A 13,224-nucleotide genomic window follows, 5' to 3' on the forward strand; every position below is an offset into this window, starting at 1 on the left:
GCTTATCAAATAATTTCACTGAACGATCAGAATTGTTGTTGATTCTTTTTTTGTTGTTGATAGACAAGTCAGTGAATCGACCAATCAATATCAGCTGGACCAAACCTGTAACTATTCCACTACAATAACACAAAACATTAGTATCTTCCCATGACAGCACAATGTAGAGGGCTCAGCAGACAGAGAGAACGCAGACACTTTTATAGACGGCCCTGCTGGCGAAGAAAGAGACGCTGGCAGAGCTGATCAAAGACATCGACTCCTTTTAAATCCATCTCAGCCTATTATGACCAAAAGGTTATAGTACAGACAGAATTGGTCGGAGAGGCAGAGCAGATGCTTCTGTGATGGAAGTATATTTTCATTCAGTCCATTTGGCTGGATGTTGTTAGTGTTGATGTTGAAGGTGAGATGTCGTCAGGTCCGTCCCTGCCTATTAAAGTGGGAATAATGGACAGCTGCGATAAAGAGCAGAGCAGAGCTGGGCTGCATTTCTGAGTGACATGGAAAGTTCCCCACTCACCTCACACTTTAATACAGAGGAAAGGTCTGCGGAGCATCAGACTGAGCTTTTTGCTACGTGTGTGTGTGTGTGTGTGTGTGTGTGTTTCCATCTTGTTTTATTCCTACACTGGTATATACTGTATGTGTATGAAAAATCATACATATTCATTCACAGTGCTAGGAGTCGGCTATACAGTATGGATACAATCCTCCCGTTGCAGTATGTATGTATGTATGTATGTATGTTTACGTCGCAATATTGATGTATCATTTTCTGAAAATTCTCAATATAGAAACTGTTAAATAACCAAGCACATGAATCAACCAAGTCTTTTTTGGATAATCCAGCAAATTAAACATCTTACAAACCAAAGTTCTTCATCACGTTGATGCAAAATAGCATAGAAAATTATAGGGCTGTACCAATGGCTGTACCAATTTTTTATTATTTGTTTTTATATTCAAAGCTTCTATGGAGAAGTTTCCCCATAGTTTTAGCTGGGAGATGTGTTTGAGCGGCAAGTTCGCTATGTTCCACCTGCTCTCTTAGCTTTTTTTAGTCTAACAAATAACCAAATTAAGCTCACAAAATGGCAAGAAAGTAAATATTCTTACATCTATTTTTCTTCTTGTCTCTTTCTGCCAAGTTCAAGTTACTTTATTTGTCCCCCGATGGGGCAATTTGTTGTGCAGCAGATAGTGTGGTACAAATCACACACAATCATACACACAATGCAGAGATTGCCTACCTTGCAGGCATAGTTAAAAACAATAAAAATAGTAAGTCAATACTTTATCTATGGTTCTTTTATAGAATTAAGAAATAGAATGGCTGCAGGTACAAAAGAGTGTTTGTTTATATCTGTTGGTTCCGAGTTTTGGGAGTTTAAAGCGTGATCCAGATGGCAACATCTGAAATTCAGCCTTTAAGGGATGAGAACTAGATAGATTCAACCCTTCTTAGCATCTGCTTCTGATAAAGTTCCTCCAGGCCTTTCTGTGTAGAACCTGTGATGCAGATGCTCACCTTAATTAACCTGGAAAGGGAGTATTTTTTTTTTTTTTGCATCCTTCGTGAGAGCCCCTGCTCAGCGCAGTTCATTCTTCAGAGGCAGACCATTACATTAGCAAAATAAAATGACAAAAAAAAACAACCAACCACTGATATTGAATAGCGTCCGTACCGTTTTGTGGCTCTTATTGTGGCATTTCTGTCCAAAGTTTAAATTGAATCGAATCAAGACCTTAAAGGTCCCATGGCATTCAAATTTCACTTAATGAGGTTTTTTAACATTAATATGAGTTCCCCCAGCCTGCCTATGGTCCCCCAGTGGCTAGAAATGGTGATAGGTGTAAACCGAGCCCTGGGTATCCTGCTCTGTCTTTGAGGAAAATGAAAGCTCAGATGGGCCGATCTGGAAGGTTACCTCTCCTTTCTCTGCTTTGCCCGCCCAGAGAATTTGGCCCACCCATGAGAAAGAGAGACATCACGGCTTTCAAACGAGCAAAGTGGCAGTTGGTCAAGGCCACACCCCCACCCTCCACCTTCCTCCCCCCTCTCTCCTCCTCAATAGCTACATACACAGAAATGGCACATCCTAAGGAAAGCTCATTGTGGGACTGGCTCTAGTGGCTGTAATTCTGCACCAAGGCTGAATTTTGGGAAAGAGACTTCAGATACAGTATTAGGGGACCACTAAGGTCTATATAAAAGAGACTTCAGATACAGTATTAGGGGACCACTAAGGTCTATATAAAAGAGACTTCAGATACAGTATTAGGGGACCACTAAGGCCTATATAAAAGAGACTTCAGATACAGTATTAGGGGACCACTAAGGCCTATATAAAAGAGACTTCAGATACAGTATTAGGGGACCACTAAGGTCTATATAAAAGAGACTTCAGATACAGTATTAGGGGACCACTAAGGTCTATATAAAAGAGACTTCAGATACAGTATTAGGGGACCACTAAGGTCTATATAAAAGAGACTTCAGATACAGTATTAGGGGACCACTAAGGCCTATATAAAAGAGACTTCAGATACAGTATTAGGGGACCACTAAGGTCTATATAAAAGAGACTTCAGATACAGTATTAGAGCACCACTAAGGTCTACAGTACAGGCCAAAAGTTTGGACACACCTTCTCATTCAATGCGTTTCCTTTTTTATTTTCATGACTATTTACATTGTAGATTCTCACTGAAGGCATCAAAACTATGAATGAACACATATGGAATTATGTACTTAACAAAAAAGTGTGAAATAACTGAAAACATGTTTTATATTTTAGATCAAAGTAGCCACCCTTTGCTTTTTTTATTAATAAGGGAAAAAATTCCACTAATTAACCCTGACAAAGCACACCTGTGAAGTGAAAACCATTTCAGGTGACTACCTCATGAAGCTCATTGAGAGAACACCAAGGGCTTGCAGAGTTATCAAAAAAAGCAAAGGGTGTCTACTTTGAGGAATCTAAAATATAAGACATGTTTTCAGTTATTTCACACTTTTTTGTTAAGCACATAATTCCATATGTGTTCATTCATAGTTTTGATGCCTTCAGTGAGAATCTACAATGTAAATTTTCATGAAAATAAAGAAACACATTGAATGAGAAGGTATGTCCAAACTTTTGGCCTGTACTGTATATAAAACAGACTGCAGATACAGCATCCAAAGAGCACCATGTCATGGGACCTTTAAAATCGAAAGTCGAATGGAATTGGGGATTTGAAGAATCGTGACACCCCTAATATTCATACAAGTGGTTCTCTTCAATGTGCACACGGAGTAGACAAGAGATGTGACACCTTATACAAGTTTGGCCTGCGTGCAACCTTTAAGAAGAACTGGATGTTAATGTATCTCTTGTGTGTGTGTGTGTGTGTGTGTGTGTGTGTGTGTGTGTGTGTGTGTGTGTGTGTGTGTGTGCTCTGTTGTAGGAGATATATTTAGGCGTGTACTTCATGTCTACCACTGAGCTGCTGCAGAACACCTCAGTCCTGGCTGTGCTTCTCTTCCTGGCTTTGGTCCTGCAGAGGACCTTCTTGCAGGCCTCGTACTACGTCACCATAGAAACGGGCATCAACCTGCGCGGAGCCCTGCTGGTGAGTGAAACGTCATGGAAATGTAACTTCTGTTTCCACACTCAATAGGGGCGTGAATCTTCACTGGTCTCACGATTCGTTTACGATTATCCTGTCAACGATTCAAGTCGATTCCATATCACGTTGCATCATGGTGCTTCACCTCCTCAATATTATTATATATCGCTACACATGGTTTTCATCACCAAATTCAAGCAGTCAGATATATATGAACTCCCTTTTTTTATTAGCCTGACGTCGTCATACTCAGATTCTAGTCAGAGTATGAGTCTGATGCTGATTGGTCTGTGATTATGGGGTGTGTTTCAACCGAACCAGGAAAGAAAATGCCTCTGCACTCAATTGGATAGACCTACAACCAATCAGAGCAACGGAGGGGTTGGGCAACAGAGTTTTCATTGCCCCCCTATCTTCTAAGACAATCCCTGAATGTAGCGGAGTCTGAACACAACGGACAGCATACACAAAAAAAACGGAAAATCAACACGTGACATCAGTAGGCAATTATCGATTATGGTCGGTCACGATGCATCAATGCAAAGATTAATTTCAACACCCCTAATACTCAGGTGTTACTTTGAAAAGGTCTACAAATTTCATTTCAGAGTCCAAGACACATTTAGTTAAAATGTTTTTATTATATCCAGAGGACAGGCTTTGTTTATTAGGTGAGCTGGCTGACATTTGTTTGTTTTATTGTTTTATGAGGACATAAGCGATGTACTTCTTTGCTACAATTACCTCTGTTTATAATGATTTCTTCTGGCTTTATGATTATGGAAAATTGAGTTGTGCTTCAAGGAAGGACCTTTTCTGTAGCAGATTTTCATAATCTGTTGCTAATGAAATACAAGCTCACATTTCTGGTAGATTACTTTGCAACGTGAATGCGGTGTCCTCTCTATCATGACATATATATATATATATATATATATATATATATATATATATATATATATGTATGTGGTGTGATATATATATATATATATATATATATATATATGTATGTATGTGTGTATATATATATATACACATATATATTGCCTTTTCATTAAGTGTAATTGTTTACATGTCTGTTTCATTAACTAGGCGATGATTTACAACAAAATCCTGCGTCTGTCCACCTCCAACATGTCCATGGGGGAGATGACGCTAGGGCAGATCAACAACCTGGTTGCTATAGAGACCAACCAGCTGATGTGGTTCCTCTTCCTCTGCCCCAACCTGTGGGCCATGCCTGTACAGGTACGTTGAACTGGATCTCCATTACCGTTCCTGGCCACATTTAATCTTCTATAGTGATGTTTTAGTGAAGACTTGTCCCGTCTTTAATTTGCAGATCGTGATGGGAGTGATCCTGCTCTACTATTTGTTGGGCTGCAGTGCCTTGGTTGGAGCATCTGTGATAGTTCTGCTGGCTCCAGTCCAGTACCGAATAGCTACAAAGCTGGCAGACACACAAAAAAGCACACTAGTAAGCAGTTTACCTTTATCATTTGTTTCCTCCAGATTTCTTTGCAGGTTTTATTTAATTTTTTTTTTTTGGGGGGGGGGGAATCACAAAACTTCATGATGTAAATCTATTATTTTACAGCAGTTGGTAACTATTATGTCTTATTCTTATTCTTTATTTTATGAAGGACAACACACATTAATCAACATTTCTGTAAATTTGCCGGTGCTAATTTTCAACTGTAGTCCTTTGGCCAGATCATTTTAGACCTGAGCAACAGGAAACAGCAAGACATTAGTACAGGTTAAATATACAGACAGAAGTCAACAAGATACCATACAGACAGCCAGAGCAACAAATAAGCCTTCTCGGTAAGCCATGCAGAGCTACAGGAAGCAGCAAGACATTAGCACAGTTACACATCAACAGTATCCCTATTCAGTATAAGAAGCCACGCAAGCATCAAAACACAGCCAAGCAACACAGACCCGAGCCATCTTCCTGCGCCGTTCAACCACCTTTATTACGGCACAAGTTAATAAGATGGTAAAATAGTTGAAATACAATGTCTAGTGATGTGAGTTGATTATAGGACAGGTTAACACAGGTTTTTGCCCCCCGTCTCTTGTTCAGGAACACTCTACGGATCGTCTGAAAAAGACCACAGAGATCCTAAAGGGCATCAAGTTGCTGAAGCTGTATGCCTGGGAGAATATCTTCTGCGACAGCGTGGAGGACACCAGAGGCAAAGAGCTCAAGAGCCTCAAGACCTTCGCCTTCTACACATCAATGTCTAGTAGGATAGAAACTAAATCTATGACCTGAGTTTGAATTATGCCAAGTAGATTCCTTTTTTCTTTATCAGGATTGCAAAAAAAAAAAAACTTGTCCCCATTTTTTTTATTATTAAATAATGGTTTCTGCTTTCATTAGCACAGTTAAATGAAAGCTGCTTTCTATCTCTGTGCAGTCTTCATGAATGCTGCTATTCCCATTGCTGCCGTTCTTGCGGTAAGACACTTTTAACCACAATTTTACCAAGACCATAATTTACAAATTTAAGTCCTTTAAATTCTTCTATTTGCTTTTTTGTTGTTGTTGCTTTCTTTAACTATAATATGATTGGTCAGTTCAAAACTGACTGAACTCAAAATGTTGTCTCGTAGACGTTTGTGGTGCGTCACTTCTTCGCTGAAACCGGTCCCAATCCTTCGGAGGCCTTCGCAGCGCTGGCGTTGTTCCACATCCTGGTCACCCCTCTCTTCCTGCTCTCCACTGTGGTCAGATTTGCTGTCAAGGCGCTGGTCAGGTGAGTGTCTGTGAAAAATGGTTCTTCTACTGTGCTTTATGTCGTATTCATTCTGAATTAGGGCAGCATACCGCAAGCAACGCCGTCTAGGCACCGACCGAATTGCGTTTAAAGTACAAAGATGCCACGTCATTCAATACCCAATTTCAGTACCTAAGTAGTAAATCTCATCAGTGTCAGTGAGCCAATAAGCATGCAGCATGCTTCTAACAAACAAGGAAGACATCCTGGAGATGCGGTGCCACAAACTAGATATATATAGATAGATATATATAGATATGGTTCCTCTGGTAAATCTAATTAATAGAACATGGAGGAAACCTGACAGCAGTGAAGAGAAACTCTAAACTCCTGAGAGATTACTGCTATTGGTACCGTCAGAATCACACTTACTCATGGGATGTGTGTGTGTGTGTGTGGTGTGTGTTTGTGTGTGTGTTTTTTCACAGTGTCCAGAAGCTCAGCGAGTTTCTTCAGAGTGACGAAATTGGAGACGACAGCTGGAGAAATGGAGACACGTCTGTTTCCATGGAAGCAGGAAAGAAACACCTGGGGGTGGTAAGTGTTAATGAAACCATATTATTCAACAAAATGGAGCATTACATGGGCAATAAGTTTCATTTCATAGCTAGGCAGGATTTTACAGGAAAACTGTATCTACTGTGATGATTGAAATCGAACCATAAACCATAAAAATGAGACCCAAGAAGTCAAAAAGGCCAAATTTCTTGAAATGTATAATACAATTCCAGTGCCCATGGTGCTACAGAAGGGACAAGGACCATTTGTTAAAAATCTGCATTGGTTCGTCTGCAGACAGGAAGTCAGACTTTGTTTCGAAAAGCAGAACACATTTAGCCTAGAAATCTAGACGCACCCTAGCGGCAGCAAATGTAATTTGCAGCCAGGGTCAGTCTAGCAACTCTCCATTGGCTTGCGAGCTGGAAAAACCAAATTCTGGTCAGGCCAATCACATCATGTATAGAGTCGGTGGGCGGGCTTAACATAAGGACGGCAGAGTTGCGACGATTCTGCGTGAATTCCTTGCTACTTGAAAGCAAAGAAGATGACTGCTGCTGCTGGCGTCTTTCAAACTGGCTTTGGCCGCGACTCTGGAAGACTTAAAAAAGGAAGATGTGTTCAGAGTTTTGCCGACCGGATACGGCAAAAGTTGAATCTATCAACTAGCGTTGCTCTGGTTGGCTATGAGTGCAGAGGGAATTTGAAAGACAACCGTTTATCCCGCCCCTCAGATTGAGCCCTGCCAATGGTGAGTTCCCAGACCTAACATCTTGATGTGGGTCTGGCTTGTCAGGCTTGTCAGGCTAGAACACATACATTTATTATAATCTGTGACCTGACATCAGTTGTTGAACCTGCTGCAAAGACTGTCTTCAATTTAGGTCTGAGGCACATGAAATTAAATGACTTGTAAGCAACGAAGCGCTTCAAACTGCAAACAAAATCCAAACATGTATCTTGTATTAAAAACAGATGGTGTTAACTAAAGCACACTGAGGGTGCCAACAAATCGCTTTAATGTGCTGAATTTAACAGCCAGAGTTTCCTCGTGGACAGGGGGTTTGGATCAGTGAGGCGTGCCAGACGACACGGCACACATTCCTTCCATGTTACTCCAGGTAACTTGTGTCTTTTCCGCTTTGGAGGACAGGTTGCTTTAACAGGTTGTTAAGGGAGAGCGAGAGCCTAATGAGCAGATCCAAGGGATCCTCAAGGGATCTTCACGTATTTAGACAGCGATGTGCAATGACGCACGATTCCTGTGACTGGCAGCACAGCATTTAGTACATTCGTATAAGTGAATTTTGAGAAATGAGAAAACATTAAACCCACTGGGCGTTTAAAAAGAATAAAAAATCTTGTCAGTGGCTTATTTATACTTAGGTTAATAAAAAGCTTTTAATAGAAAAATTTTGTTTCTGATGGCGGAATCAAGACAATAAAGAGATTCCATAACACATACATAAGTCACTGGTACTTGCCTACCGTGCTGCCAATGGCCCAGGTCCCTTCTACATCCAGGACATGGACAAACCTTAAGGCCAATTTATGCTTCTGCGTTAAATCGATGCCGTACGCACATAGGTACATGGAGATACCGACCCTACGCCGTAGGCGTGATTTATGGTTCTGCGGAGGCTCCACGCAGAGCTTTCGCCGTAGCCTACGTGGGTGGCCTGAAGTTTATACTTGTGCGTTGGCATGTGCGTCGATCTCTTTAAGAGAATAGTAGGGCCGGCATGTGTGTGTGTGGGGAGCGTGTGGTAGAGCGAGTGAGAGAGTGACGTTATTAGCTTTGAGCGAGTACAACAACATGCCATATTGGTTCAGGGTGGACTGTGATTGGCTAGTCGCGTTGCTACAGCATAACACGGAACGCAAGAGGCAACACAACATAAGCTTGGCTGAGCAAAGTGGCGGAATAGTTAAAACATCCACATACTCACGTGGCAAGGACATTTGACAGAATTGATATGGTGTGATATAGAGTGATATTGACATTAAGTGTTACTTTACTCATAGTATATGTCATGTTATTCTCTCAGGGCTAATTGTTATGTTTCTGTGGCAGTGGGGGTGGGGGGGGGGGTTACAGAACATCACCGCCCAGTGAACTGCAGCCCTGACTTTGTTAATCTTGTGGCTGTCTGAGGTTTCAGCCGACTGAGTCACATGGCGGCTATTATGTTGCAGAGGAATTGACACAGTGTCTGAAGTGGACAGTCAGACCACAGAGCCGAGCCACTCACAGAACTCTGTAGAGGTTTATTGGTTTTCAAAATTGAAGGCATAATGACAAAACACAACATATTTACAATGGATTATTTCTTTAAATTCAATTGTATTTATAGTGTCAAATCATAACAGAAGTTATCTTGGGAAACTTTACCGAGTAGGGCTAGACCACACTCTATAATTTACAGAGACCCAACAATTTCCACAAGAGCATGCGTTTGGTGTGACAGCAGCGAGGGAAAACTTCCTTTTAACAGGCAGAAACCTCGGACAGACCCTGGCTCTTGGTGGGTGTGACCAGTTGGGAGAGAGGGAGACAGAGAGATATAGAAATGTATTCATTATTTAGTATGCTTCAATGCAAACAGTAATATTGGCCCTGGTTTTTTCTGGTTGTCATTTTCATAATTTTATTACTTCTACTCAACATGAAAGCTCCATTTGCAGCTGCTTTATGTTTCCTTTATGAAGCCATTACAAACTCAAAGTGGTAATTTCAAGACTCTAATTTTTAAAATTGGCCACTGCTGTGTTGTTATTGGACTGTGCTCTCCATAATATTACAACATCAATCAATCAAACAGTGCAGCAAGTAATGAGACTTTCTGTAACCTAATGTTTTCATAGGTATAGCTATCAGTACCCATTTCACCCATTTATCCCCAAATCAAGTGGAAATGTAAAAGCACCACTTCCTGTATTAATGCTCAAGAAAAGCAGCAATTTAATTACATCCGGCTGCCGTACCCTGATGTATACTTAATTAGGGCTGCACAATATGTCGTTTTTATATCGTCTTCGCAATATCAACAATATACACATCGCGAAAGACACTCCGAGATTTCTTTTGTTAGTTGAAAGAAAATATCAGTAGAGAACTGCACTTTATAATGTAGTAGTGTTGCCCTTTTTTTTCAATTCAATGTTCAATTTGTTCAATAAAAGAATGGCGGAAATGATTTCCTTTCATTCGTTTTTGAATTCAACAAGCATTTGTTGTATTTTAGCAGAATACTGAAAGCAACAGAAAGGCAGAACTGAGCACACTTTAAGATCTGTTTATCTATCGCAAGTAATATTCTGCAACTTTATCGCATATTTTCCTCATATTGTGCAGCCCTGTGCTTCATGGTTTCAATAATGTGGCAAGTGACATGAATATACACAACGTAGCCTTTAGCCTTGCTACTTATAACAAATGTACAGCTGACACACAACAGAGATAACAGGACAGAGAGCCCAATGTTCAGTGTGTTTGTGTGTGTGGCGTGTCTGGATAAGAAGAACAGGATAATGTGCTCGCAGTGGGAATTGAACCCTTTGGGGCAACATCATCCTCCAGGCTTATATCAGAGGGAACCCCCGCACTTCTTCTTCTCCCCAAGGAACTGAAGCGGATGCAGCAGAGTCTTAAGTTTATTTGAATGTTAACTTCAAATACGTCTCTTTTTCATATCCCCCTCAAGACCAAAGCAATCAACAGGAAGCAGCCAATGCGCTACCAGATGGACAACTACGACCAGCCGACCCGGCGACAGATGAGACCCACGGAGACGGAGGATGTGGCTGTAAAGGTCAGGGTCAAAGTTCACGTGTTGGGGAAATGGTTGCTCGGGGGGTAAGGACAGAAAAAGAGTATGAACTGTCAAAGACCCCAAGAACGTAACTACCAGTGTCCAAAGTTAAAGAAATATAAGATTTTTAAGTGCTCATATTATGCTTTTTGGCTTTTTCCCTTTCCTTTATTGTGTTGTGTATCTTTTTTTGTGCACGTTATAGGTTTACAAAGTGAAAAAGTCCCAAAGTCCCCCCCAAAGGGACTTACCATCTCCAACAGAAACCACTGTTCACCAACTGCTCCAAACAGCTCTATTGTAGTCCAGCCTTTACTTCAGAGACAAACATGGTCACTTTGTAACACACGTTATAATACTCGCCTAGCTGCTAGCGTGGCACGCCCTCATACTCTGCTTCTGACTGGCTAGTAGTCCTTACCTAGCTACTGCACATGTGTGACTCCCAACAAAGATGGTACAGAAGTGAGACTCTGTAGCTAAAACAGAGAGTTCAACACACAGGGTGAAAAGAGGAGCTGCAGCAACGTGCAATACAACAGAAATATGTTTTGTTTGTTTTTTTATTAAACCATGTAAACCTATTCTGGTACAACCTCTAAATACAATTATGAACCTAAAAATGAGCATAATATGAGCACTTTAAGGGCCATCCACACCAAGAACGATAACTATATGTATGATGATGAATGTCCAAAACACAAGATTCACTCTTAGTGGTTTCTGTGACATGCTGTGCCATGTTGTAAACTCAGATGGATTTGATTGGCTGTTGGTGTTTCTATTGTTCACCACTGTCCACTGACACCACCATCCACTTGAGTTAGGACAATTTTTAAAACTATATATTTAGAGTTATCGTTATAGTTATTGTTCTAGGTGTGGACGGCCCTTTAGACGTCTTTGTTTTAAGTGTTTAGAAAAGAATTTTGGATACGAGAGATCAGAACCAGCTCTGTAAAAGAACCACGGAAAACCTGGTCTTGATGTCAGACTGATTGACGTCCAAGAGGCTTTTCTATGTCGGACGCTGAGAGAGGCGGCTAGAGGCAGCACATTCAGAAGCGATGAACTCAGCTTTCCAGACTGCTGCCTGGCACTTCTCAGGCCTTGGGGGATAGACAAGTTTAGTATACATAGGGATGGGTTTGATAGAAGTGGAGATTGAAGAGAGGGTAATAAATAAAAGGAAAGAAAACATGAGAATGTAAAAGCAAGATCAGAACATGGCTTATCTTTTTCATTTGTTACTGGTTTTTAACAAAAAATACCAGATTTTCTAAAAGGAGCAGGTTGGTTTGAATTGAGTTTCATCTCGATATTTTGTACCCACACACTCAAAAGTTATTCAAGAAGACAATGACAAGTACATAGTGGTTGCATTCCAATTTTTTGGGATGTTTAAAAACATGAACATGATTTGCTGCCATTTATTATCTTTTTTTGTAACAGTAAAAAGCTAAATGAATGAGCCCAGACAGGGTGCCATTGACAACATAATGAAAACACCTTGTGATTAAGATCATTACTTTTTGATGCAACTAAATCGGCCTGATTCACAGGCCACGTCATGTCGACAACATGATTAGTTTACCCGCTTTCAAAGAAGTCCGACAATCACACTTTCGGATGTGTTTTGGACGAGTTAATGAGAGATATACAAAGTAACGTCTCATTAAACAACATGGATTGGTATTGATCTGACAGTACAGATCAATACCAAGTGTTTTATCCATATGAGGAGGTCCTTAGCCCTCACACATACATAGACGCGTACCAGCTGCTCCCTAATACCATCATTTATTTAACTCTGTCAACATCTGTTTCATATCTTGGCTTGGTTTGTACATCCATGGGTCATTGGTGGGTGCGTGGAATCATACGTGTGTGTGTGTCTGTGTGTGTGCGTGTGTACTGTCTGTCTTCTCAGGATGTGTAGGATTCACACGAGAATTCGTTGCCCCTTAAAGGGCCTTGTGAATGTGTCCAACATTTTCTCAGTCCCTCTGTGAAGGCTGCCCTTCCTGTCTCATCCCTGTGGAGTGACGCTACCGACCAGACGGCGGTCCGCTAATTAAAAAAAGAGAGACGGAGAGAGAGAGAGAGAGAGAGAGTTGGGTGTTCCATGCTAAACAAAGTCTTTGTTGCCAGGGTAGGATTCATCAGCTCATCAATTTAAGTATTTAATAAAAAAAAAACTTTTCTTATACACCACATGGGCAAAAGTATGTGGACATGTGACTCTGTGCAGCCCGATCATCAAGTTCTTCCACTCCAGAAATACTAAACAGGAAAAGGTCAACTCAATTTTATTTATAAAGCCCAATATCACATTACATTGTTAAGGAAACACTCAGGAGCAGCACAACTCATTCACATACGTGAAGAAGGTTCGGGAGACTTAGGACTTACACAGAAGCTTTTAATGAACACTCAAATGAGGAGACAATTAAGCAGGCAGTACAGTTTAACCACAATGTGTTATTGTGCAGTGCCGTCCCAACTCTCTGAGG

At 40.8% G+C, this 13,224-nt stretch overlaps 1 protein-coding gene across 9 annotated transcripts in view; it reads left to right on the plus strand.

Moving 5' to 3' along the window:
- The window catches only part of abcc9 (ATP-binding cassette, sub-family C (CFTR/MRP), member 9), a 92,380-nt gene that overhangs the window by 18,863 nt on the left and 60,293 nt on the right, over positions 1-13,224 (plus strand). For all 9 annotated transcript variants that reach the window (XR_005638175.1, XR_005638176.1, XR_005638177.1 and 6 more), the window contains exons 9-16: positions 3,454-3,618; positions 4,708-4,863; positions 4,958-5,092; positions 5,705-5,867; positions 6,042-6,082; positions 6,238-6,380; positions 6,830-6,938; positions 10,604-10,711. Coding sequence is in view for 6 of the 9 variants with exons in the window: in XM_039792019.1 (XP_039647953.1) it covers positions 3,454-3,618; positions 4,708-4,863; positions 4,958-5,092; positions 5,705-5,867; positions 6,042-6,082; positions 6,238-6,380; positions 6,830-6,938; positions 10,604-10,711 (1,020 nt within the window). In the remaining 3 variants the exon portion in view is untranslated. The remainder of the gene's footprint in view (positions 1-3,453; positions 3,619-4,707; positions 4,864-4,957; positions 5,093-5,704; positions 5,868-6,041; positions 6,083-6,237; positions 6,381-6,829; positions 6,939-10,603; positions 10,712-13,224) is intronic.

The sequence above is a fragment of the Perca fluviatilis genome, chromosome 23 (assembly GCF_010015445.1).
Source record: "Perca fluviatilis chromosome 23, GENO_Pfluv_1.0, whole genome shotgun sequence".
Taxonomy (NCBI): Eukaryota; Metazoa; Chordata; class Actinopteri; order Perciformes; family Percidae; genus Perca; species Perca fluviatilis.